Consider the following 27,758-nt stretch of genomic DNA (forward strand, 5'->3'; position numbering starts at 1 on the left):
CTATGCACGAAATAGGGTTCAAACACTGATAACACAACACATCCAGCAGACGACACTTTCGCTTGGTGACTGGAAGAAAATTACCACACCTTCAATATCCATTTTTAAGTAATATGTGTCTTAAATAATGAAAATAACTTCAAAAAATTAAGTTTTCTCCATCCCCTACGAGATATGTACGTAGTTATAGTGGCATGTAATGTAAAATGATGTAAAATTGAATGTAAACACAACAACAGTACGCAATTTCGTACTTCATATCTAATATTACCGACCGGGAAAATCTGCAACCACAATTCCTTTTGTGTATTTGTGCGCATGCGCTTGAGCGCGGGTTAACAGTTGAAGATGGCGACGTGTTACCAGGTTGTTTAAATATGTTCCTTCGGTGTTGTCTCATTACCTTTGGTGTATGTGGCAGAATTAGTTTAAAGAATGTCCGATCAAAAGAGAGCATCACTAACAACGTTAAGTTCAAATAAGAAAGACAAGAAAGTGAAAGAAGCTCGTAGAACAGTGCGTTTAAAAGTGAATCTCTCCGAGTCGAACGAGAAGACGTGCCCCGAGTACAACTACGTCGACCTACTCAACTCTGTAGAGGTAAGTTCACATAAAACATCCCCCTCGCCTTTCCCTTGGTTGATTCCTCTATGAGTTTTGCGGTTGTCACGCCTGTGGAGTTGAGAATTGGCTGATATGGTGAACGAAATATTGTTTTGCTTCTCTTAAGGAGTTCACCTACTTAGAAGTGGGAAACTCTCTTTACGACGAAAGCAATCGCTTCTTTGCAAGACCTACTGTATTTTGGTTGCATTTATTTAGTGGGAGGAATCGGGTCGCCATGTTTGAAGTTAGTGTAGGGTTTCTATTGACGTAGCGTGAAAGCCGTATTAACATCAACAATCATTCACACATACTGCTTGCTTAATCTTGGTTTTTATTGATTTTCAGCTTGTCAAATTTTATGTCAGGCCGTAAAATCTATTTTTCTTGGACTGTCATCTTATCTTTTTCATGGAGAAGGAGCTGTTACCCTTCATGTCCCATTCGGACCATGTATACTGCTTTGCCCAAGATTCTTAAGTAATGTTGTTAAGATATCTTAACCATTAATTTATTTGGCTACACTAGCTCACTGATGTGCAATGCACTATAGCTCTCGTGAAATCAATGTCCTGTAGGTTATAAATCTCACACCTGAGGTGAAGGGGTCCTTACGGTACTACCCGCAATCGGGCGTTCCGCTCCAGTGCGAATCTTCATTTTTAGGGCAGTTGATGCCGCAAAAGAATATTTAATAACCCTAGTTTTTTTTGTTATTCATGTATTATTTTGCATAATATTTGTATTTGACCGAATGGTAAGTTCAAAAGCTTACTCCTTTGGTGTCCTTCCGAATATCGTTCGCAGAAGAAGTGAAATGTGTTTGTTATGGCCAGAGAATGATGCACGGCCTTCGAGTGGAAGTCTCTAATTAGTCAGCGGTGTAATTTCGTTAATTCTTCAATTGGCCCTCGATACGGACGCTCCCGTACGCGTATCCCGCGCATTGTCCGTGTGTGCGGTGCCTGTTATGTATCTAATATTACTTCGCATTTGGGATGCGAGGGCGTACAACTCAATTCAGTGGATTCATGATAGATAACTTTTCTACGAGGTAACTATTTCCATTTTTAAATAGAAATGGCGGACTGTTATTGTTTTCATTACGTGTTTAATTGGATCGCGCGATTGAAAGGGGGTGTGGTTTTCTTTGATTTTCTTGCATTATGTTTATTTTTAAGATAGTTTACCGCTTGGCACGAAGAATAACGAGGAAGCTTTCGGAGTGTGAGTCCATTCTGGGATGAGGGAAGCGTTATGGTTTTTGTTGGGAATAGCAATTGGAGAGTGCAGTCACCTTTGGAACGAGCGACGATGTGGGGAGTTACTCGTCGTGTGAAGCGTTTGGTTTAAGTATTACGGGACGCCATAGTGAATCAATTTCTTTGGAGGGAGGGTGATGATAGGTCTTTTTGGAGATGTTGATCCCTGGGTATTTACCCACGACTCGGAAAGCGAGAGTTTAGTTGAGAGTTGCGTAGCCATACTGGAACAGTAGTGGTGGTCTCGCAAATGATGAGGATGATTTATCAGTATGTAATTCAAGTTAAATGCAAATGGGTATATCGACTAGGAAAGTGTGTATCGTTAAGAAACTTGAAGCGTAATATCTTTTTAGGATTATTAAAGATATAATGTCTTAAAATTAATGCTGTTATAATTTTTCTTCGTTGTAAGTTTTCTTGTATGTATGTTTTCGGGAATTTTCACATGACAAAAGGGATAATTTGGCATCGGGTTGAGAATAAGTTACTATTATTGAGATAATATATGGCTATTGTTTTTTTTACGCGTTGCCTGGAAATTATATTGTTAAGTACATATTGTTGGTATCAGTGGATTACCAAGAAATGATTTAGGTTCCTTAATGTAGAATAAATGGATTATTAGCCCGTATTTATTTCTCGTGATTTTATCCCCTCGTGAATAAGTAAGACGTGTAAATGCATGTATAAAGAGATTGATGTTTCTAATCTCGTCTTTTGCCTATTTTAAGTAATGTTTCCGATGCCCATTCATCTACAAGTTTTTATAGTTATAGACTATCCTGTTGTGATAATTGATACAATTAAGAGTTTTACTATTCATGGGAGTAAATGGTACGAATATTTTGGTTGTATTCCTTCGAAGGATCATTGATTGAATGTATTGTTCGCACCAAAGTCTTTAATTTTGCTTGGTGACAACTTTTATGAGTGATTATTCTAGCTTTTTTTGTGAACTCGGAGTAGTCGTGTAGCTGTCATGGAACCCGGAGGCTGCATGCGGTGAAACCCCCGTTACATGAGTTATGGTTTATTACATACCTAAACCGTCTTTGGTACTTCGTTGAAATCGAGGGTAAAAATCCTTCGTGGTTTTATCATTTCATGTAACAGAGGTGGAGCAATTAGATTCTGACCTCCGTATTGCATCTTCCTTATGATGCATCGTGAAGGAATGGGTAACTTTAAAGTGGATTGCCAGTTTTTAGTTTGTCCTATCACTCCGCACATGTCGCTCAAAGCAATATCTTTCTCAGTTTTTTTCTGCACATTTTCGTATGTTCAAGTTTTATTGTACATTAATCATACTTCTTTTCATTTTATTCTCTTATGACTACACCACCGAACTTCGGTCTTGTTGCGTAATATTAATCATTAATGATTCGTAGATTGCCGTTGCCACAAATCTGATTTGCTTGCCAATTGTTCTTTAGTGATTAATTAGTAATTTATTGCCTTTTTTGTTTCCCTTGTCCCGTAATTTCATGATTAATACATTTATTAATTTAGTTTTTTCCAAGTACTTTAAATTTTAATGGGCATTAAATGTGTCGTCTTTTAAAAATATGTAGCATGTCTATCCAATAATTGTATGCCGAAATGATTCATGGATCCCATCAGCACCTATAACTATTATAATATATGCCTCCAAATATGGAAGGCACTTCTGAAGTAGGACGGCCAGTAAAACCTTGAGATTGAAATAGTGGGAATCTACAGCGATATTAGCCTTGTTAAACGCTCGAATGTCGGAATTGTTACCAGTTGAAAAAAAATCAAAAATCGAGGCAATTTCGACTCAGCATAAATTTGGAAAGGGGTTGCAATGTATTTGTGTATGCCTTAAAAAATAATACCGGGAATTAAACAGGAGTGATATGTCCTGAGGATCCTCCTATAGTGGATGCCTACAAACGGTATTAGTTTCCAAATCAATATAAGCACAGCTCTTCGAAGTCGAGCACTTGCTGTCTGCAGGTGACGTGCTCATTAGATTCACATTCCGCGTCGGAATCGCCAAATTAGTGAGTCTTTTATTCGAAGGTCTTCAGTAATTATCTCAACCTTATTGTACGGCAGAACTCATTTCCTCGTGATTAAATGCGCCAATATCCTCGCCTATATAGTACTTAATTCGATGGGTATGCAGATCTAAAAGAATAGACTACTTACTCCACACAAAGATAAGGTATTTAATTTAATTGGACCCAATTGTTATCCAACGTCAATTCTTGCCCTATTAACTGGATTAAAAGTAATTCTGTAGCGGTTCCTCATCAAAGCTGCCTTGACTTATCCTTAATGCGGAAGGTTAGTCTACGTTTTACGTGTATGTACTCATATGAATAACGTAGGCTACTGCATCAGCGTGGTGGCCTAGTGGAGTGCGGGTCCCGGTTTCAAACATGTGTGAAGCCAGACCGCCCTATGAGGGGGCATCCATTAATTGCGTGAGGTGTTTAGGGTGGGGGAGGGGTCAAGCTGATTCTCACCTAATCTCACGTGGGGAGAGTGGAGTCATGGCTAGAAGCACATAATTTTTTCCGCAAGAATAGTGTCAAATGTGATTCTAAACTACGATCTTAGTAATCTTAATTAGTAGTACATATTAGCTAAACTTCAAGAAAGATAATTTTAAAAATGTGTTTTTGTTAAACCCAATGTATCGAAGAATGTTTAACGTATTAATACTGAAAATACGCCTTTTGAAAAATCTCGTGTGAGATTGGAGGGAGTGGGGGGGGGGGGGGGTCGCGCCAAATCTCGCGATATCTCACGAAGGGGGCCGGAGGAGGGTTCCAAAAATCTTCTCACGTAATTAATGGACGCCCCGTGATGAAAATCCTCGTAGCGCGAGGTGGCTCAAGAGTGAAGGCCCCACCGGCGTGATGCGTATAGTTACAGTGCGCTAGGTACTTGAGATTCGCACGCCTGACCAGTGGTTTAAATAGGGTTAAGCTCTACCCGTCCTGACCAACACAAGCCACGACGAAATTGGAATCGCTGAATCGAGTTTGGTGGTGAGTTCATCACAGTCTGTCTCTGTCAGACGGGTAGGACCCATGTAGTACTTTTTCACTTCTTGATCGATAGGAATGTTGCTCGGGATTTTCGATGTATAAGATGAATTTCACGTATGAAACCGTTTACCTGGATTCAATGCACGGGCTTATTTATTTGGAACAACACGTTTCGACGTGATCGTCAGGTACAAATATTAAAAATTGGTTAAAAATACAGTTCTGTATGCATATTTTAGCGTACACACTTCCGCAATTTTTTCTTTTCAAATTGCGTATATGTGGAATTTGCTGTTATATTTATAAGCCATGATGGCTAAAATGCACTGAAATAAATTTCGGCAGTACGTACTCGGGGAAGTAGGTGCATATATAGAAGCGATGCGTGATTTTAGATACAGCATCGGATACTACGTGTCACGTCGGGTGCTTCGATCGTGCCTTCGGTCGTGTTAGCAATAGATACGTTGGTAGCGCAAAATAATGGTCCCAGTATCAAAACTTTCTCTTGAGACATCACAAGGAGTTAGTTCTGGGCCACTCTTGCTGAGGATTCTGGACCTACAATGGTGAAGTATCTAGAGAGGAATCACTGTTCGTGAATATGATCGAGGGTTATTTTTTGATAAATATGAATATTCATTTTATGTTTGTAGCATTTTGCTTATCTCATACTGCAGTATGACCAAGATCGAATAGCCGTTAAAAGGTCAGCCAATTGTTTGCCTTTTTGAAGACCTTAGTTGCCGGTTGGGAGAAAATGGGATAAGGTACCGGAGGGACCCTAACGAAACAAATGTAAAACCTTTTGTTAACATCAGGTGATTGCGTTATCCTTAAGTTTTCATTGAGTTATTGAGAATGCGTGAAGATTTCTTCAAAATTTTGTTGATACTCACATTAAATTGTAGAGGAAAAGAACTTATGCTACCTTTACATGACCGCCTTACATTCCGTTTAACGTCTACTTCAGGCACCTGCCTTTGAAATAGGATTTCTATTCTCTTTTACAATGATGTAAGGTAATTTGTTTTGATATTATGTACTGTAGTTTCTCCTTCAATACAATTCATATTCATTGGTTTAGTGCAGCGTTTCCCGAACTTTTTCTTTCCACGACCCATTTTAGCCCATACGTTTTAGCCGCGACCCCTTAAAAATGGTTGTCTAAGTTTAAGTACATAGTTCACCATATTATTTGTATACATCTCGCGACCCCTTTCCGAACGGCCCGCGACCCCGCTGGGGGTCGCGACCCCCAGTTTGGGAACCGCTGGTTTAGTGTGAACTGTATCCTGTACACGGATTTTCCCCACCATTTAGTCGAATTTACGATTTACCTACTCACTGCCGATGGAACGGACATCATTTTAAGTACTCTCAAGGATTCGTATTAAATCTCCAATGTTATATTTTTCGGAATCGTACTATTTGGAATGTAAAAACCAGGGGCGGTTGGAGTGTCAGTGGCCCCACGATTGGGGCTCATGATGAGCTTTTTCGAAAGTCCTCCCTCAGAAAATTTTAGGAAATATATTTGGACGCTAATTTGTCTCTTCAAAACTGGATAAAAGTTAATAAAAAGTAGCGATTTAAGAAGAAAAAATTCTATGAAAAGTGAGAATTTCACAGCCTATAAAATTTAATAATTATGTATTATGGTTAAATGTCTATAGTGATTTGAAGCTTCACTGAAATCTTAGAAAAAAAACTCTAATAATCTTTTCGAATGAAAACGTATAATTTCATAATTGCAAAAACATTTGGTTCAAGATATGTGAGTTTCTTTATTACACCATATTATACCCTTAACCAGGAGCCTCTAATTTACTAGGCCACGAGGGCCACATTTCAAGTTCCGAATCGCCCCGCGGGCCGGATAGCAAATTTGCCGATTACTTATTACGATTGATAAAAATTGTTGGATTGCGATAGAGCCGGGATATGAGGAAATTGAGGAGTTGAACGTTGACCAATTAAGACTTAACCGAAAGGCTATCTCAGCATACGATATTCGATACTTGAAACGAGTGCGCGGGCCGGATGAAAGCCCTCCGCGGGCCGTATTTTGGAGTTTTGGAGTATTTTTCAGCGGTTGCAAACCGGCCTACCTAACCAGACCGCCCGAATAAAAAAAACAGCCTGTTTATACCTACATGGCGTCATTGTGCAACCATTGCGACAAAACGTATGAAATGTATATTATTGAAACGGAAATAGTGCTAGATAGAGGCGATTTACGTTGATATAAAACATGAGCTACTTAGCTAATGGGTATTTCATCTCCTAGAAAATTTTAGTGAATTTTTAATTTAATTTCATAAAGGAAGATCTTCAAACTAACAAAATCGTCTACAGGAAATAACCACTCTTCAGAATCCATAGGTTGGGACAGCTGCGTAAGCCGTAGATGATAGCCATTATTTAAAGATAACTGCATACTTCCCGACCAAATTTTAAGCATTTTCAGTTAACTATGTTGCAGTAATTTATTGTATTGTATCTGTTTGCAGTTACAATTTCTTCCTTAACAACACCAGGAGCGCACATCACAGAACTTGAGCTTTCGTTGGCGACAGTAATCAATATGTTGCTTTAAATTATACATTAAAGGGGGATAAAGTGATTCTCAGTACCTTGTTAAGTAAATTCTGCAAAACTATGCCTGATGGTAACTATTTGCTGGCTGATTTGAGTGACGATGACTGCGAAGAACGATAAAACGTAGACGAAGGAATACCTCGAAATACTGATGAAATACTTCGCGATATGTTCACTACGTCGCTGAGAATTTAACTGTTGCTGTAACATAACAAGAGCGTCATTTATTTGTACATAAATACTTTACAATAAAAACTCTATGGATATGCAGCTGAACATAAGCATTTTCATGAACTTCGTCCATAATCGTATATCGTGCGTCAATTGTTTTCAATACGTTCGAAAATGAATTTCTTCTTCGTTACGCAGTTAAAATTAAAAACTTGAAAGCGTGTAATTTTTAATTTTAACATAGTTGTTTATAAAAATAGAACATTATTGTGAAAGAAAAAAATCTCCTTAGAGCTACCTATCCCTCTGTGCCTCAACCAAAAGGGCTCATGAACGAGCGCTTCCCATGGATCTTAGGTTTATATAATTATATATATACTGTCGATATAAAAAAAACAAGACACCCGAGTTTAAAGGGGCTCCAGCGTCTAAACGAAGCTATCAATTTCAATGCAGCAAAAAGCGTGCAAAAGAGAAGTTATTTCTACGTTGGATCATAGGCTTTTAAAACTCTTCGGCTATATATATTGTATTTCCTGGACTTTAATTTTTTCTCAGAAAAGTACCCGCTTTTTGCGCGTAAGATCAAGTTGTATAACTTTAAGCGCTTGGTATTCCCGAGGGTTTCTTTCCAGTAACTTGCACTTTTTATGTAAGAAAGGCGTATCAAGTATTAACAGTTTTCAGAAAGCAAATTATTCATGCCACTAAATAATTGATTTGTTGTAAACAACGCAAATCTCTGCTAACTTCGGAACCAATGGGTCAATTGACTCTTGATTGGTACTGATGTATGCTGAATAATGAATGCAATGCTGGTACGTATAAAATTTACATTAGCTATCTCTAATAACGTCAATATCGCTTATCTAAATGCATATTTCTTTACGAGTACTGGCAGCTCCGTATTGGAAGAGGCAGAAGAAGAGAGACGCGTGGTTGCCGCCTTCTCGGCTGTCGCCGCGCTTCCTTTTAATGACCGGCACTGTACTGTGCGTCTTGTTGCAAGATATGGCAACAGCGCACGGCGTCGAGAGACTTTTCTGCTGCTCAGTTTCAGTCTGCCTCGCTAGGCTGATAAAAAGCGACAACCGGAGCTCAAAACAATAATTAATATCAAAATAAATTGAATATACTGCTGACATTAAACGTGTATGATCTACGTACCAGCATTTCTAATATTCTGCGGCTCACAACAGTACCAATTAATTTTCAATTGACCCATTGGTTTCGAAGTTAGCAGAGATTTGCGTTGTTTACAACAAATCGATAAATTTTAGCTGTATGAACCTGTATGAACAATTTGTTTTCTGAAAACTGTTAATACTAGATCTGGCTTTCTTATTAAAAATTGCAAGTTACTGGAACGAAAAATGGGAGAATACCAAGCGTTCAAAGTTGGGCAGCTTGATTTTACATGCAAAAAAAGGTACTATTTTGAGAAAAAATAAATTACAGGAAATGCTACAGAGACGAAGATTTTTTAAGATAAATGATCCAAAATAGAAATAAATTTCTATCTATGCTTTTTGCTGTTCAGGAAGGTGATCCTACAAGAACTTTTAAAAGTAATAGTAATTATGACGACTTTTCGTCGGGAGTGCAATTTTTGTGGTCCTTTCAGAAACGTACTAAACAAGTAGTACTGTATATCCTCATGAAGGTATGGATACACTTATACTTATTATCTTACAGTAAATGTCAAAAATCCCCCTCGCGGAGACAGATAAAAAATTAAAACCTGAAATACTGATAGTAGCAGTCAAAACACCACCATTTTTATTTCACAGTATGTTGCAGCACATATTAACCTCCAATTAAAAAAAAATGGGTTAGTAAAAAAAAGACTGCCTTTAGGTGATAATTCTGAAAATATGCAGCGAAGTTTTTGAGATCAAAAATTGGTTAATTAACAACTATTAACATCCTTTTGGCTAAAATATCAATGCAAGGGGAATAAAAGACATTACTATGGAAGCTATGTGCTTGGTTAGACAAGGGGTCAACATTTCATTCAAATATATTTTGTAGTTTCTGAGCTATGAATTTTGTGTGTCCTTGTGCCCTACACTCTGGAATTTGACTCCCACTAGCACCACTTCTGAGCCAATATCTCAAACTTCGACTCCTCATATCTTGCAAACTATGAGATTGAGAGAGGAAATATTTTACATGGGTCATTAAATAGGAAGCAGTAGCTTGTGACAAAAATTTCATTAAAATCAGTGTCAGTGGGTGCCATGGCAGGGTGAACTGACATGGAGTGACCCTAGTGGGACATTGAAGAAGGGTAGCCTCCTGCTGCTTTCTTCCTTTCTCATAAATTGGATTTTTTTTTTCGATAGCATGTAGGTACAGTTGAGGACTTAAATCTGGAATCCGGAAAACTAGAAATCCAGAATATATGAAAATTCCTCTGCATAGTGTTTCAACTTGCCACATCTTGGCACCACTCTTCAAGCCTTGTTCTGGGACAAGTGGGAAGTTAGCACACGCTATGAACATAAGCTAACAACCTATGCAGGTACACGTAGGGGTCTTAAATGTCGAGCACAAGAGTCTGAATGCATTTATAAATTAATTAATTAACAAAATATATCTGCCACATTGCAGAAAAAAATTTCCACGCAGAAAATATCAGAGAAAATCATGGAAGTAATGATGAATAGCAGGCATCTGTAAAGAGAAAAGCAAAAAGAAATTATGAAAAAAAAGTGTCAACTTTGAGGATTGAACCTGGGACCTCCAGCCAGAAGTCATTCGCGGTACACACCGGGCTGCATTTCATTCTTGATAGGAAATGTATTAGGCCTGTAAATGTTTAACAGTATTTTTTGTTTAAACTATTGGTTATATAATCCCATTTTGGGGGTGATTCGTGGAGAGATCCAATGGACTACAACACTATGAAATTTGATTGAAATCTGAGACTCAGTTTTGTGACACTCCCTTTGTAAGATCCTCTCCTCCTCTCTGGTTCCTTGCTATCTTCCCTCTGCACCATTTATTAATGTTGAACTTCGTTCGCTTGTTTGCTGTCCATGATGTCCAGCGATCCTCTGTTGGAAAACACGCATCACAATTTAAAAATATGCGACAGCAGTTTCGTCTCTGCTGCTGTAGAACATTCTTCAAGTGATGACTCTAGTTAATTGTACGTCAATGATTTATGCCATCTAGTAATCGGTATGAGCGTTATCTTTAAATTACTTTTAGTGTAGAGTATATGCGACAAAGATGTTTGGCAGAAAAAGGGAAAAGCAGGTGTTGGAAGCCCCTGGTTGGTTGATTCCTCTCCCAACTCTAATAATAATTGTATTGAAAGATGTGAATCCAAGCTCTGTATTTGTTTCCCCATAAAGTTGAGTTGATTGTTTTGGGCCTCAACCTTTTTTATTTCAGTTCTTATTTCTTAATCAGTCACTCTGGCATACATAAGTGATTGGAGAAATGCCAGTCATGATGGTTTAAATATAATGGACTGAATTTTTCTTGCAGAAGAGGAGGAAAAAGAAGTTGGAAATTGGCCTTTCTATTCCATCTGCAAATGGGCTTGGGGATTTGGATCCTTTTGCTGAAGATGATGAAGATAAACTTAAGGAAATTGCTAGAAGTTTTGAGGAAAGATACGTGAGTTATTTTTATTTTTTTATGAGGTGTAATGTGTTTATTGTAATATACATATACACATATATATCTATTTTATTTCATAGGGACCCCCCCTAAATAAAAAGAAGTGTAAGAAACGTGAAGATTATTTGGATATTGGTGCTGGATACGATGAAACAGATCCATTTATTGATAACACTGATGCTGTAAGTAACCCTGTTTTTGGGCATCCGCCTTTGAACCATTATCACTTTAATGAGCCTTTTTTCATATTTCTCTGCAGTATGATGAGATTGTCCCGGAAGAAATGACTACTGCTCATGGTGGGTTCTATATCAATTCTGGTGCTTTAGAGTATAAAAGGGTGGAGCATAATTCTGATATCTCTGATGGTGAAGAGATAAAAAATACTGCTAAGAAAAAGTTCAAGGTTTGTGTCATTTAAGTATTTTTAATTTTTATGTTGGTAATTATTGCTATTATTGGCATTAGTTAGTGTACAGTATTTAGTATCATATTGGCTTACCTATATTCTCTATCCGTTATATAAGGAAATTTTTATAAATATAGAATGGAGTAAAATTTAGGCTGTGGTCCATGCTCTGGGAATAGGGTTTTTGCTCTGTTAGTTTCTTATGTATTGTATTTAGACTAATACTTTTAATGGAAAACTGTAATTAATTGTATAATTGCCATAATCTCATCCAAGAAACATGGAAACATTTTATTGAATACTTGATAGATATGAAATCACAATCTCAATTTACTCCATGTTCATTGAGGAATTTAAGATGTGTCGATCATCATATAGTTGTATTGTAATGCGATATGTAGTATTCATTTCATCTTTCCATTTTGTCATCAATAATGTTCTTTCACTGTTATTCCAGAAAATATTGGTCTCTGATGAAGAAGAGGAGGAGGAAGAAGATGACGAAGAGGAAGAAGAAGAGGAAGATAAAGATCTCAAAGAAAAACCAGAAATTGAAAGAAAGGTATGCATTGCTTTCCATTAGGTAGATTATAGAAATAAATATGAGTGAACATTTTAAATGTTAAACATGGGAAGTTATTCATAAAATAAATAAAATACTAATAAATACATACTCCCAACATCTCGAACAACAGGTAAATTATAATATATTTATATAATATATTTATAAAATTCTTACTTACTTTACTTTTACAAGTAGTCATTATAGGCCACTAGCTATAAATCACGGTGATTGGGACGTGACACTTCCATTACGTCTTCTAGCATCTGCCTCGATTACGTCTAAGAAAGTCATGTAGTCTGAGAAAACATGTTGAAAAAATGAGAGCTCACAAAATGCTCATTAAAACTTAATGAGTGATGAAATACAGTGTGCAACTCAGTGGAAAACCTTAACGGAATCCCTTTGCATTCTTTGGGTAGCCTCAGATCAGACATCTTTGACTTAATTTTAATAGTCTGTGATTAAGGTCGATTTTGTGTATACAGCAGACTCCCGATCATCCGGCTATGGTATAACCGAGTTGTGGATTATCCGTGCATGATTTGCACTCTCGCTCTATATTTTCCTTGAGCTTTATAAAAAATAAAATCAGAAGCTAAATCATCGGAATTACTGCATTAATGAAAGGATACACCAGGCTTATTATTTCCGTTAGAATCCCCAAACGTAAAACGGAAGTGATCACGCTCTAGCTGCATTCACAGGAACACTGCGTTCCTGTTTTCCAAGCTTTGCAGTGCACGACCACACTCCGTGATCACGGGTACACATCCCACAGCTGTTGTAACCCAGGCAACTTGTGCGAGGCGTGACTACGTGGCATGGTGCGCGACAGTGTAGTTTTTGACGTCTAGCAGTGTTTTTGAAACATTCATGCAAACCACTTTTCTGTATCGGTGATCACACAGCCACGGATGTGTGGTTTTCAAAACCAGGTCTTAATGGAGCAGTAATATTAGGTGCGCAACTATGTTCCTGCTGTTTTTTGAATGAAAATACAACTTTATCATGAAAAAATAGTTATAAATGAATCATTCAAAGTATTGTCCATTGCTAGCGACAACTTTTCCCCATCAATGTGGCAGAGGCCAATACCGTAACAGTAAAAGTGTTCATTTTTTGAGGTTACCCACGATTCATGCCATTTTTTTGGTGTCTTTATATGAGCGCAACTGCAGATCAGCCAGACCATATAACAGAACAAATGATAAATCGGACGGTGACAGAATACAGCAGGGGGTTCAGGACTTCCCATTTGAGCGTTTACAGGTAGATTTTAACGGGTTTTGCAATGCGGGGTCGAGGGTTGTCATGCTGTAGACTCCCTTCGAATCATAAGGAATCCAACTTCCTTGCTTTTGCACATACCGTATTTCTCCGAATGAAGTCCCCCCCCCCCCCCCCTAATTTTTGAGGCTTTAGTTTCGGGAAAAGTTAAAAAAATGTGTTTGAATATTGTCACCCCCTTTACTTTTACCACGGGCATTTTTGGAAAAAAAAGGGGGGGCTTTATTCAGACACATACGGTAAATCCCAAAGCATCCAGTCGCTTGGAAATGGATTGGTGGGTAACTCCTAATGCATAAGCAAGCTCGTCTTGAGTTTGGTACTGATCTTCATCGAGCAATGCCTCCAATTCAGCGTCTTCGAAGGTTTTTGGTCTTCCTTCACAGCAGCATTCGAATGACTGTCTTTGAAGCGATGGAAGCAATCACGGCACCTTGTTTCACTTTGAGCAGCATCTGCGTAAACTTTTTGGAGCTCTCGATGCACTTCAGCCTCCGTTCTTTTTTAATGAAAGAAGAAAATAAACACTCCCCACGAATGGTGCTCACTTGGCACAAACTCTGACATTTTCACATAACAATAAGGATATGATGCTAAAAAAACTCGTCATTGTTGTCAAGCAGTTTGTTCACCAAATTTCTAAGTTTGATTCGTTTCGGATACGTCAAAATCGACGAGTGGTAACAGTGGGAAGTTAGTTGCGCACCTAATAATATGAGTGCAACCATGTTATTGCCGCTAAAAAGATCATAGATGTGCAAAGGAAGCTCTCAATGAATCCAGAAAGTACTCTAAAACAGAAGAATAAGTGCATAAATAATAATACATTGTTTGTTTTACGTTGATTATGAATATTACAAGACATTAAAGTGAAAACTTAGGTTATCCGTTGCCACGACGCAATCCCTTCGGGATTACCTACCATTGCCACGGCTGCACGGCAGACTCAGGGGGTGGGTGCTCATTCACGGGGAATTTTTATAGGGCGCCAGACAACCTCGCGATTGTCGTCCCATGAACTCGCACCGAAGTAGCCGGGTTGCGTGAGAAGAAAAATAAGCTCCATACAATATACGACAAGTTTATTACAATTCTTGAACAAATGAAGATCAAAATAAATGAATCAGTGAAAGTAATAATTAACAAATATTCAGCAAAAGAATAGTTACGTAACATATATATCATTAACAGCGTAGCAAAACTTGGCGTACTAATAATTCGTACTCTCTAATTATACTTAACAAATAAGGTCACTTATGTGATCTACACACACATGTAAAACAATAGACAACTGTGCCAACATGGCCTTGGTAACGTTCAAGCAAATGAACGCTTGCAAATCTCCACAGTATGCTCCGATTGAGCATAACCTTAATGAACATATGAATGTTCAATCTGAAAGTCACCACACATTAGAAGAACTCATAAGTAAGTCTTGAAAACTTAGAGTAACACATACGCATGCCTCGCACATTTAAACCACTGAATGGCAGTACCGCTTTCTTTAGCGTTCGTCTGCAGAACGCAGTCTGGTCCCAATAGAACACTCCAGCGGAGCGTGACTTTGGTGAGCATAAGCATGCTCGTCCAACTGGCACAGGAGAGGATTCGTGTGCCACTTATGCAAGATCCGGGGAATCAGGGAATTTAAACTAAAACCCCAGAACAAAAACCCTGGAATCAAATCAGAGAAACCCGTCTCAGTCCAGTGCTCAACCCGGGAATGTGAAAATCAGTAGATAGAGGGAGGCGAGGGTATGTTCTCTTACCGTAATTGAGATCGGCATGCTGCCTATACGGGTGAACTTCCTGCAGTGCAATTACCGGCGGAGCGTGGTTGGACCTCACAGTACCCAACCTGCCTCGTTCATTGCCGGTGCCGAAGTCCTCCACGCCTACCTACACGCAGGGAACAGCTGTTCCCTGTATACTCGCCTCTGGCCTGGGTGGAGCTCCTACCCAGCACTTACGGCTGGCCGGCGGGCCTCCTTCCTGCACGTACTCAGTTCGCTCTCTTACATAAGAGAAAGGGAGGGGGAGGAATCGTTGTCAGAGTAGGACTACTGTGGCCTCAGTAGTCCTGGGGCGGTGGAATGGGTCAACGGCTGGTCAAGGCAATAGAGTCAGGCCCCAGTGGATAAGCCACTCACAATCAGCTGATCCAGATGGCATGTTACACCGTGTTTTCCCACTATTTGTGCCGTCTCTCCATCATTGTCCCGGATAATTGCGAGTGTGCTGTATTTTCATGTACAGTGTGCCCTCATAAATGACACATGCCTTATTGCGGTGCGATTTGTGCAGTGAATTTGAGAAAATGATAAATATGAAAACATCTACTCAAGATATTGTGTATCATAAAATGGAAAATCGGCAGTATGTATTTATAATGGAATAATCTTTACTGTTTTTGTTTGAAAGTAGTAGAAAAAATTACTTATAAAATTAAATACTTATTTTGCTTCATCCCTCTAATCGTTTTACTGTTGCCAGCGCCAGTGTGGTAACAATGCATTGTCTCATGTTTTAGTGTTTTGTGAAGGATAATTTTTTTTATCTCTGGTTTACACTTTGTTTTGCTCACTTCTCACTTTTAAAGCAATGCATTCGTGTAACCGACAGGGAAAGATAGGAAATACGTTGATAAAATGACATGAACCTATTGCTAGGCCTTAGTATTTCTCTCCTATCGTTGTCATTTAATATGTAAACACTTTGGTGACCTACGCACCCTTATACATGATGCATATCGCATTTTTTACCTCATTAAAACGGAAAAATAGGTGTTAGTGGTACCTGAGAAATTACACTTTTAAAACACCTTATTTACATTTTTATCTTTTAGAATGTTCACTCCTGTTATTGGCTATGAGATATATAGTTATGTTTGCTTGTGGTCGCTATCATTTATGAAAGATTTCATTTCAATTTGAAATAATAAACTTCAGATGATCTATCAACTGGAACTATTATTTCTCGGCAAGTCATTTTTACCTGTGAAAACTGATATCAAAAAATACAATTTTTCTATTTCAAGCAACTTGTATTTTACTCATTCAATTGTTATAATGGTACTTTGAATAGTTGCTCTAACTGTATAAGCTGGAATTAGTTGAGCAGAGGAGCTGGTGTTATTATTTTTGTGCTCATTTTTCAACTGTTGGATAAACTGTTTTAGTATCATTATGTGGCATTTGACATCCTTTGATTAATGTGTGACCCTAGGGTGCAATTGTTACTACTGAAAACATTTTTTCTTTAGGACATAAAATTGAAGGAAGTCCATGAAGAAGTTGTTGCTGCTACAAAACGGAAAGTTGTCGATAGGGATCCTTGTGTGCCAACCATTAAGAAAAGAAAGAAAAATGTTGATGGGATTATTAAGAAGAAGTCATTAACAGTGAAAGATTTGTTAAAGGAAAAGAGGGAGACAGAGAAACCTGAAACAAAAGCTACACCAGGTATAGAGAATTTTGTGTGACTTGATTTCTGTAAATTCATATAATAACTTATGACTAGAGTAAAGAAGTATAGTACCATATTTATTTGTGTAAGCTGTGCACTGTGTAATAAAGGAAACAAATTATTTTGATCAAAAATAAAATTTTCGCCCTTGGGCGTGCTCAAGGTTGTCATGAGATGAATGCACAATTTTTAAAGAAAGATTCTATGCCTAAGTTGAGTCTGATATACGTCTTTCCCATTAACTTAATGTGTTCCTCGCTAATGTCATCACAATGCACTGCCTGTTTTGCTGCGCATATTTTTCACCTAACATCACGCATTCATCACAGTTATATACAATCATATATATTAATAGCAAGTGCTGATATCTCAGGAAAATAGTGGCAGAATTATGCACAATAAACTTAAACATGTGGTGAATAAACAAATGAAGGCAAATAGACAAGGAAAATTTAGTCTGTACCTGATAGATGTCTGATGCCAGTCGCAGCAATGATCTTGGGTGTCATTGTCTGCTTTCTGTGCTGTAGCTGTGGGTTGGGATGGTGTGACAACAGTGGGAATACACAATAAATAAACTCACTATAAAAGAAATTATTAATCTTTACTAAAGACTTAAAATTTCTGGGATATCATTTGTATGTACCATGTTATTTTTTTGTAAAGATGACGATAATGTTATTAGGCCTGTGCTATTTTTTCCTCGTGTATTAATATGGGAGCTGAAGTTTTATGGAATGATTAGACAGTTTGTGGAACCCCATCTAATTTGAGTAACTTGCTTGTGTAGATTAGTTCCCTTTATCTCAAAATGTTACACAAAACTTTAATTTGACTTAAAAAGTAGCAATTCCTGTAGCCAGTAATTCTACCCAGACATGCAATTTACACAAAAAATGCTACCATTTAATGCTTGATAGTATCCAGGGAAAGAAGCATTCCCCTGGAAATCTTAGGGAATGTTTAAATCTTTAAGCAGTGGTCACTCAGTGTACCTCATTTTTTTCATTGTGTGCTAATCTAGACTTTTTACATGGACCTGTTTGCATAAGTTCAAGTTTTCCTCTGATTTAATGTTGGTGGTTACCCATTTTCTCCATGATACTGAAGATATACTTTTTTTCAGTGCCTTCCTCTGTGGTTTCTACTCCTGCTTCAGTTACCCAATCTCCTGCCCCTGGAAATACTAATATTCTGGAAAACAAGACAACTCCAGTTGTAGAACCTAAGAAGTCCCCTACAACCTCCATAACAGATGTTATAGAGTCTGTGATAAGTGCTGCATGTGCCCAAGAAGATTCGAGTAGTAGCAGTTCTAGTTCCATCTCTAAGTCACATTCAGGTATATAACCTTGTTCTTCCTTTCAATCAATTTAATAATTTTTGTAATTATTCCATTGCGTAAGGGACTGTCAAATATGATTTCTTAATTAACTGATCTGATTATAGTAAAAAGCACTGCATGAAATAAGTGACTTTGTTTGCAACCATCCATATATGTGCAAAGTTATGTACTGAATGGATGAAATATGCCTTGAAAAATGTTTGGCTTAGCAGGGATACGAACCCAGATCACTCTAAGTACTAAGTGCATTTACGTGATCAATATGTTATTTTTCTGCTGAAATTCTAACAAATATTGATAAAACAGTATCGCCGCTATTTAATGCCTCCTATGCTTCCATCAGAGTATGTTTATTGTTCCTGTACGTTTCGCAGAAGTTATGTGGAATAACATATCACATTTGTTTCTGCAGACGCAAACTGTGGGAGGTGGTAAACCGATCCTGTCTTGGAACACTTTTTATATCGTTTAATGTAATATCTTCATTATCTTTTATAAAAAGTTTGCGAAGCATGCATAATGAAAAAAGTTCCATTTTGAGTGTTACGCCTGCGACCCTTATAATGCATTGGGAGTATCCACGGCTCTGCAATAAAAACAATTTGAATTAAAATTTGTAATATAAGAAAAGATATTAACTTGATATTATCTCACGAAAAATATAATGCAGATATATACTGATGTCACTAAAGTAAAACAAAAGCAGGCTGCAAGAAACTGCACGTAATATGACACCCATGGCTAATATACAACCAAGAAACTAAAAAGCGTACCTATCTGATGCACTCTAAGGCGAGCAAAACTTACGGGTATGAATTTATTGTTTTAATATTCTCAGTAATGATTATGAAGTTTGAAAAAGAATGCAATTATTTTTAATTAAATGAACTAAAAGTGCAGCACCAGCTTTTCACAGATGATATCGTTAACAGCACATAACCTACCTCAGGAAGCATCATTGGAGGAAACATTCCGTACTGAAATGGCATTGTTAGGAAGTAGGTTGTTAAAGAGTTGCGTTTCATTGACACTATATCACGCGGGGAATACTTCTCAAGATATTCCGTTAGGGTCGGAGTCCTTTCTTCCACGGCTTCAGGTTTACACCGCAGGCATCACCAGCAATTATGATGGGAGATAAGGCTTTCGTGCTTTAAAGTAGTGTAACCTACCTTCCGAGCACTTGAGTTCTTGATTCTCAATCTATCACTAAAATAGCATAGCTTTAGCCTTAAGCATAGCCCCTTTTGCCGGAGTTCTCGTAGGTTGAAGTGGGCATAACCACCTGAACAAAGCTGCATCTAACTCTTCATGTTCTGCATTTCTCTGGTGCTTTTGCTATGATGGTTGCCCTCCTGCACCACGGCAGGCTTAATCTTCTCTTTGTTTTCTTAAATTGCCAAGAGAAAGTTAAATTAATTACGCCACTCTTGTATAGGTTAGTTTCCTTCGTCAAAGAAAACGAAAGGCATTGATTACGATTCGTTACCCACCATTAGTGTATTCATAATAAACAAATTATTTGGTTTTAGAAATCCCTGTTTAGACGAATGTTAATGGTCAATTTTAACCGCATTTGAAAAAGTCCAGATTGGCGCCCATGCGATGCCACTCCACGTGACGTCACAGGGACCTAGTTTCTACACGAGTAGATAGGAGTTTTACATCGTCTGAGATTACCAACGCATGCATGAGGCACAGAGCTCAAGGAAACATCTCTTAATAATCACTAATTAAAATTACCTATGGTCGGAAAGATTACTTTATTTGATAAGGTATTAATAATCCTTATTTAAACCAAGCGCTACCAGCTAGCAGGGTACTCTGCTACCTGGTAGAAACCTGCGTCGTAGCAGCGCTCAAAGCCTCGCCCCAAGGTCACCTCACTTGCGGCAGCGGGAACCAGAATGACAGCACATGGGCTTTTCCCAGCATTCATACTTAGCCGTCGCGTTTTTGGGCACTTGAAAATATTCACTTTTCATTTAATCGCAATAAATAGATATCGTCATTTAAAAATCTAAAAGCGTGAAATACGTACTCCAGGAGTAATAATCTTTCGATTTAGGCAGTAAAAAAATTATTGGAAACCACCCTATTGTTCTATTATTTTCAATTTCTCCTTTAGACGTGTTTCGCGTTTTTTGGTCATTGTGTCCACCTTCTAATGCTCTCTATTCACGCAACTCACATACGTGCGGATATGCTGTCGACTGCTTTCTGCTGCCCGAGAAACAAAAGAGGATCGAACATTCACAAATGTTAATCCCTTAATATTTTCACCAAAATGAACTACATACTTATTGAATAACAGTTTTGTCAAATGAATTTGAGACTCAGCACTTCATATTAACTTCATTTCTAACAGATCGCCAGGAATTACAGGATTCTTGGTGAAGGTTTTCTGGCAATGGAAACTCTCGCTATGACGAGTGCCAACACCAAAAGGGCCTCGTAAAAATGAGTATTTTTATAGGCTAATCAAAGGTTCTATTGTCGGTGCACCTGCTCTCTCTCTTAATGTCGAGGTCTCGCAATAGCCCGTACTCACTTTAACGCAGTTCCACTGTATCCTATTTGTTAATGGTTTGTCTGTAAAACTTGTTGCCTGATGCCAATCTTTGAATTCAATTTTTAGGTTCCTCTGCATCATCTAATGAAGAAGATTCACAGAACAATAATGAAAAAGACAAGCTGCCTCAGAAGGAAGAGGTAAAATTACCTGAAAATTTGCCTGAAAATCTGAAGAGTGTTATTGCTCTTCTGAAAAATGCTGCTAAAACGTCTGCTGAAGGAAAATGCAAATTCTTTTCTCCTGAAGTGAATAATTTATTGTTCCAGTGAGTATGTTTTTTTGTATGTTGTTATATTTGTTTTATCATGTGATGTTACTTTTCAGTAATTAGAATTTGTCTTGTAAGTAGTCAATCCACATTTTATGCTTTTGTTGAACTTTTTTTTTAAATAATCAATTCAATGATGTGAAAAAAAATCAGACTTGTTCATTATTAATGTACATCTTGTTTTATTTGAAATCCAGCTAATAATCTCATGCTCTTACCATGTATGTGCCTCCAGAATTTGGATATTTCCATGGTCATATATGATCTCACCATGATAAGGCATGCTGAATTCCAAATCCAATTAGCAGTAGACCATAGGTTTTTGTGGCTTTTCTTATTAAGGATAAACTCCTGTCAGTCGTAAATGCGTCATTATCTCATCTCTTACATTTGGCTTGTCTTGAATAGTTATAATTCATATTTGATGAACGGTCTCAGAAACATTTTGACCAAGAAATGAAATTTACCAGTCATTTAGCAGCATTGATTAAAAAAGGCATGAGAAACCAGAAAATAGCATGTCTTCTGCCACTCTAAAAAGTAGTGATAGATTGGCTGCCAGATTATGAAATGATGAAGATAAATATTGAAGGATAATCGGTCTACTTTGGAATCACATTTTACTTTAGTTGATACCCAAAATAATGTGAAGAATAAATACTAGCTGTAAGATTACCCCCTTCATGATTAATTAATTCTTGCTTTTATTCTGTTAGTGAATGTGATCATTTCCTCCAGTATCACCTAAGGTCAAGCATTCACTTTCAATGATATGCATTTAATTTTTACTAATTGAATTTTGTTATTTATTTTTTATTACTGAAGGACCATATATTTCAAGCTGGGATAAGCTTGTATTGGACTTCTTTTAGAGTTGTTGTTAAAGTTGTTTTATGTATTGTTTTTTATTCTGTAATAGGGTTGAGCAATCTTCTAAGTCAATTGGAGTTGTCAATCGAAACATTGTCTATGGGCATTTAGCATCTTATGTTCCCTGTACAAAGGATACCCTTATGAAAAGAGCCAAAAAGCTATTAATAGACTTTGAAGAGGATAAACTGAAGGAACCCATGAGGAGGCAAGTTGGATGTTTAATTTCTGACAGATTCATGTCAAAAGGATTATGAGTGTTCATTCTGAGTATTACTTTTTGTGTTTCACTGTGTTCTCACCTTAAATTTTCACTTAAGCTTAATTATTATTTTAGTCCATTAAAAATAAAAACATAAAAATTTAAAAATATTCAGGTTTGTAATGATTAGTTCTTGAGTACTACAAATTGAGTGCTAAATACAGTAGTACTACTTGAGTACTACTGTATTTAGCAAAGCTTGTGAAAGGGAAATTATTTACCAAAATGGTTTATTGTATAGTTTATGCTAGACAAGGCACTTAAAAAGGGACAATTTTTTTGTGGTACATATATATTGTTCCTATATTTTTTGTTACATCCTTAGATTGAGAAGATGCTCTGACAGATTCCATTAACTGTTGCGGATACACACATTTTGGATAAAATAAAAGTTCACTACACCTCTATGTACATAATTAAAAAAGTCTCTTTGCCATCGGCTATCCTTTAGATGGTTTATTAGTTGAGAAATTCCTAATTTGTTGTGTAAGCATTTTTAACAGCAAAATTTAACAGCCATTTGTTTTTATTGAAATCATGTTTTCCTTATTGAAGTGCTTCATTTTGTGAATAAGGAATAAATAATCGATTACATTTCAAATAAAATGTATAAAAAATAATTAATGTTCATTAGTATTGGTTATATGTACATGTACTAGTGGCTCCTACAAAATCCGAAAGCAGCCATATTGCTCAGCCATGTCATTTTTTAGTGTCTCAGCCCCATTGCTCTGGTGCTAATGAAGGGGAATTGTGTAAAATTAGTATCCCAAAAAACTGACCAGGATGATATGGAATCCATGGAAATTAAATTTTAAATTATGCCCCCCCATTAAATTCTTTCAAGTTTTTCAGCTATTTACTTGTTCCCAATGTTTCCATTACCATAATGTGACCTTATTTATTGTAGATTGAAAGCAGCTATTGACAAAATGATGCCTGCTATCATAGAAAAGCACACAAAAGATTGTCAAGCAGTTGCTGAAGAAAAGTAAGTATAAAGTTTATTGCAACAGATTAAGCATCATGCGTAATTATATCTGGGGATGGACGGATCCAGGATTTTTTTTGACCCATACCAAATCCTTTATTTTTGGTGCTGGGTCTTTGGATATTTACGGATCCTTTTGTATTTTCAAATTCCTGCTATAAAACGAAGTAATTATTCAAGTTTCTTCTGGTTACATACAATCAAAGGAATGCTTTTTAGATTTACATACACAATCCAATTTACATATACAATACACTTTCCAATTATTTTTTTTAAACTATAAAATCTGTACATGCTCAGGATCTAAACTGTGACGTTTGCGCTTGAAAATAGGTTTCAATCTTCGGATGAACCATTGACTGATAATTAATATTCCTCACATAAGTTTCTCCCGAATTTTGTCACTTTCTCATCGAATACTGACTTGTGTTTCACCCGTGAATGCTTCAGTTGGGGTGAGGTGGATTTTGCACTTTCTCGCACTAGTTTCACGTCACAGTATAAGCACATGGTTCTCTTTATGTCCACACTATGAAAGACATTTTTATCAGTATATCATTAAATTAAACTGCAACTGCAATCTGCAAAGCAATTAAAATCTTAAGAACAATATTAGCATCACGTTTGACGAGTTGCAGGAACAGAACGAGACGATCACTCAGCTAGAGAAGTAGCGCGTAAAGGATAGGTGGAGGGGAAGGAGCAGGCTCCTCCCGTCTTTCAAGCAATGAGGCTGCGAATTAGGGAGTCGAGGGTGAACATGTCAGATCTCTCTTTCGTAACATCGTTGCCTTCAAAGCAAAGCCTGGCAACCTATGTGATACATACAGTTGGTGTTTCCAGGCTGTATCTTCTTGTTTGATGGTAGTGATGAAAATTGTGCTGTTTGGACAATGTTGAATATTGTTACAGTCTTGTTATACTAAAAAAACTTTGTTTCAATCAATTTGAGTTAAAAAAAAACCTGAATATGTTAGAAATGCACCACATTTGCTCTCATTCTGTTTTGAATCTCGTGCACGTCGTCCAATTGCCGAAAACTATGGAGACATCTTCTGGTCCAGCAAGTCACTCGCGTAGCATTTGTTCTCCAAAAACAATTGGAGCAGGTTAGATGAAATAGGTCAGTGGGTGAGATGGGGTAGGGATGAAACACGCTTCCATTGTTCTCGTGTAACTTGACCTATAGCGTTGAGTATACCTCTTGATGGTTGTTCAATCTCATTGTTGGAGTCAGACTCTGTGCGTGTCGTGTTTTGCCGTAAAAATTTCCGCGGCTGAAGTTCTGTTGCATAACCCCTACAAGGGCTTTTAAACAAAATGATTTTTGAGTGGGACAAGCATTGCAGTGCTATGGTGCATGCTAAGGTAGAATTGAAACTCTTTCCACTCCCTCATATGGGATGCTGTATTTACTGAAGCATAAATTTTATATTCCGGATCCAGATACGATGCCTTCAGCGAATTTGGATCCGAAGTATCCGATGAGGGGTGATATCCATGGATATTTGGATCTAAGGTACCCGATCCAGCCATCCCTAATTATATCCTATGTCTTCAATTGAAGATTCGCTAGTTATCGATTTCCTTTGCTTTTATGATTTTAATTCGTCACAATCGTAGATACTTTTTTCTTTATATCTCAGATAATGTTTTAAAAGAATTTTTGTATTTTTATTGATATTGATGTTATTCACTATGATTTAACGTTCTTCCAGGTAAGGTTATTTTAGAAAATGCATTGTTATTAAAATACAGTGGAAGATCTATAATCTGAAAGTCTAAGTAACAGAATGAACTAAACAGTTCAAGGTTTTTGGAGTTACTCAAAATTTCTATTTTCTTTAAAAGTTGCATCAAAATATAAAAAAATATGCCTACCTAAGTGATTCAATTGCCTTTTCATAGCCGACTGTCTTCACACTAATCTCAAGTACTCAAACTACTCAACTAATTTGCCATTTTCTTCTGAAAAATATTTCTTAACGTGACATGGGATACCTCGATGTGAAGATTAGCTCAACAGGATTCATAGCATCAACGTATGATGTTTATTCCCAAAAACTTTCTGGACTTAGGAGAGTAATGGAAATGGGTTGAAGTTAACTTAAAGGCTATCCTAGAAGATCTGCTGTTTTATGAAAAATGTGTGGCACATGAATGATAATTGTTTATTAACCATCATGAAGAGGAATTCTACCAACGTCTTTTATCCACAAGCACTCATTTTGCACGAGTGACAATCTACATTCTGTTTAAAACATGTTTCTTCAGATGCCATTCTTTAAAGTGAAGGCACTCTTTTCTGAGTAGAAGTTTCTCTTTTATCATAAATTCACAAGTGAAATAGCCAGTTTCTTCAAGCGTAGGAGCCTTGCAGTAGTTTTTATATCAGGTATGTCAATCCCTTTTCAGAAGTATAGGTTCTGAGAACATTTGGTTTGGTTCGAGAACCCTCGATTGCGTCGTGCCACATTCTTCTGTTTAAGAAACTAAAACGAATTTTCCTGGTTATACATATTTCCGCGTAATATAATAGCGTTTATTATTCACTTTTTCCGGCGATTCCTTAATGAAACGTTCATACGAAGTTCCAGTTTTTCGGTCCCGTGAACTTCATAATAACGAGAGTCTACTGTAGTAGTCAGCGTGGATGCCAAATACCTTTTTGTCAGCTGTGGCAGCCCATTGTCTTCCGATCCGGTGGTGTATTCGGAGTGGACCGGTGCATCCCTCATACTTTCTTATGCGACCAAACCAAACTCTCTTTACTCCAATGCCGAAGGAAGATGTAAGCAGTTATTAGATTTCTGAAAGACAGAAAAATATTTAACTTATGGTTTTAGCAGACAATGCCAGTTTTTCACTGTGCTTGACATCACAATTGGTGCCACTTTAATGCCTTTTTGATTACTGCGTATGTCAGATGTTAATTTTCATTTATTCCTTTGTTGTGTTTAATTTCTTTCTTGCACTCAAAACATATTACATGGAGATTAATTTCGACATATTACTGGAGATGAATTCATTTCAATAGGGTAGTTTCCTTCATCAAAGAAAACGAAAGGCATTGATTGCGATTCGTTACCCACAATTAGTCTATTCATAATGTACAAATTATTTTGGTTTTAGAAATTCCAGTTTAGACGAATGTTAATGGTCAATTTTAACCTCATTTGAAAAAGGGTAGATTGGCGCCCATGCGATTCCACTCCACGTGACGTCACAGGGACCTAGATTCTATACGAGTAGATAGGAGTTTTACATCGTCTGAAGATTACCAATGCATGCATGAGGCACAGAACTCAGGGAAGCTTGTCTTAATAATCACCTATTAAAACTGGCTAAGGTCAGAAAGTTTTCCTCGTTTGATAAGGCATAAATAATCCTTATTTAAGCCAAGCGCTACCAGCTAGCATGGTACTCGGCTACCTGCTAGCATCCTGCGTCGTTTCAGCGCTCAAAGCCTCGCCCAAACGTCACCTCACTTGCGGCAGCGGGAACCAGAACGAGGTCACATGGAGTTTTCCCGGCATTCATACTTACCCATCGCATTTTCGCACGCTTGAAAATTTTCACTTTTCATTTAAAATTGATTGTTTGAGGCGTAACTTGGTGAAAGCGATTCATAATTAAATTAAAAAAGAAGAACTTTTCATTTAATCGCGAAAAATAGGTATTTTAAATTTAAAAATCTAAAAGCGTGAAATATGTACTCCAGGAGAAATAATCTTTCGATTTAGGCAATAAAAAAATAATAGGAAACCACCCTATTGTGCCCATGGAACTGTTTATGACACATAAATGTTCATTTATCTCCTAATTCTGGCACAATTACCATCAACATTCCTCTTAATCTTTTCCTTTTTACATCAAGCTAAGCATTTAGAATAGAGAATTCATAAAGGGATTGGAAAAATGAGAATATGTGGTAGCATACATTGTTGTATTGCCTGGTCCAGAAATTATCATACTCGACTGACTCGATACTTGACTTGAGATCAAAAGTGATTCTCGCACATCCCTAAAAATTCGCAATGTTATTGTTTAAGGTAACATAACTCCAATAGGAGGATTTTATAATTAATTACCAATAATTTCATGTTAGTAGTCATGAGAATGACATTGAATTTGCCACCATTGAGCGTTGAAAATGTGAATGAGCAAAATGATGTTTGATATTTTTTATTCAGATTGGAAAAATGCTGTGCCAATTTTCCTTCCACTGGTGGTCTCATCAAGTAAACATTCACTACTTATCTACCTATGGGATTTACGCACAAAGAACTTTTTCCATTGTTTTGAAGTTTTAATCACTTTTAATTTAAAAATTTTAGAGATGTGCGAATAGTATCCGCGAATACTCGAATACCTCGAATAATAGAAAGTATTCGATATTCGAGATCTCGAATAGTTATGCCAAAGGTA

The 27,758-nt window shown here is 37.2% G+C and overlaps 1 protein-coding gene across 4 annotated transcripts in view; it reads left to right on the top strand.

Annotated features, from left to right (window-relative positions):
* The first annotated feature begins 332 nt into the window (after positions 1 to 332).
* LOC124161834 (ubinuclein-1) overlaps positions 333 to 27,758 on the top strand; it is a 55,911-nt gene continuing 28,485 nt past the window's right edge. For all 4 annotated transcript variants that reach the window (XM_046538037.1, XM_046538039.1, XM_046538040.1 and 1 more), the window contains exons 1-10: positions 333 to 600; positions 11,159 to 11,290; positions 11,374 to 11,475; positions 11,553 to 11,699; positions 12,160 to 12,264; positions 16,817 to 17,015; positions 18,146 to 18,361; positions 21,003 to 21,204; positions 22,127 to 22,285; positions 23,250 to 23,330. In XM_046538037.1, coding sequence (XP_046393993.1) covers positions 436 to 600; positions 11,159 to 11,290; positions 11,374 to 11,475; positions 11,553 to 11,699; positions 12,160 to 12,264; positions 16,817 to 17,015; positions 18,146 to 18,361; positions 21,003 to 21,204; positions 22,127 to 22,285; positions 23,250 to 23,330 — 1,508 coding nt within the window. In that variant the 5' untranslated portion in view covers positions 333 to 435. The remainder of the gene's footprint in view (positions 601 to 11,158; positions 11,291 to 11,373; positions 11,476 to 11,552; positions 11,700 to 12,159; positions 12,265 to 16,816; positions 17,016 to 18,145; positions 18,362 to 21,002; positions 21,205 to 22,126; positions 22,286 to 23,249; positions 23,331 to 27,758) is intronic.

Source organism: Ischnura elegans, chromosome 7, assembly GCF_921293095.1.
Source record: "Ischnura elegans chromosome 7, ioIscEleg1.1, whole genome shotgun sequence".
Classification (NCBI taxonomy): Eukaryota; Metazoa; Arthropoda; class Insecta; order Odonata; family Coenagrionidae; genus Ischnura; species Ischnura elegans.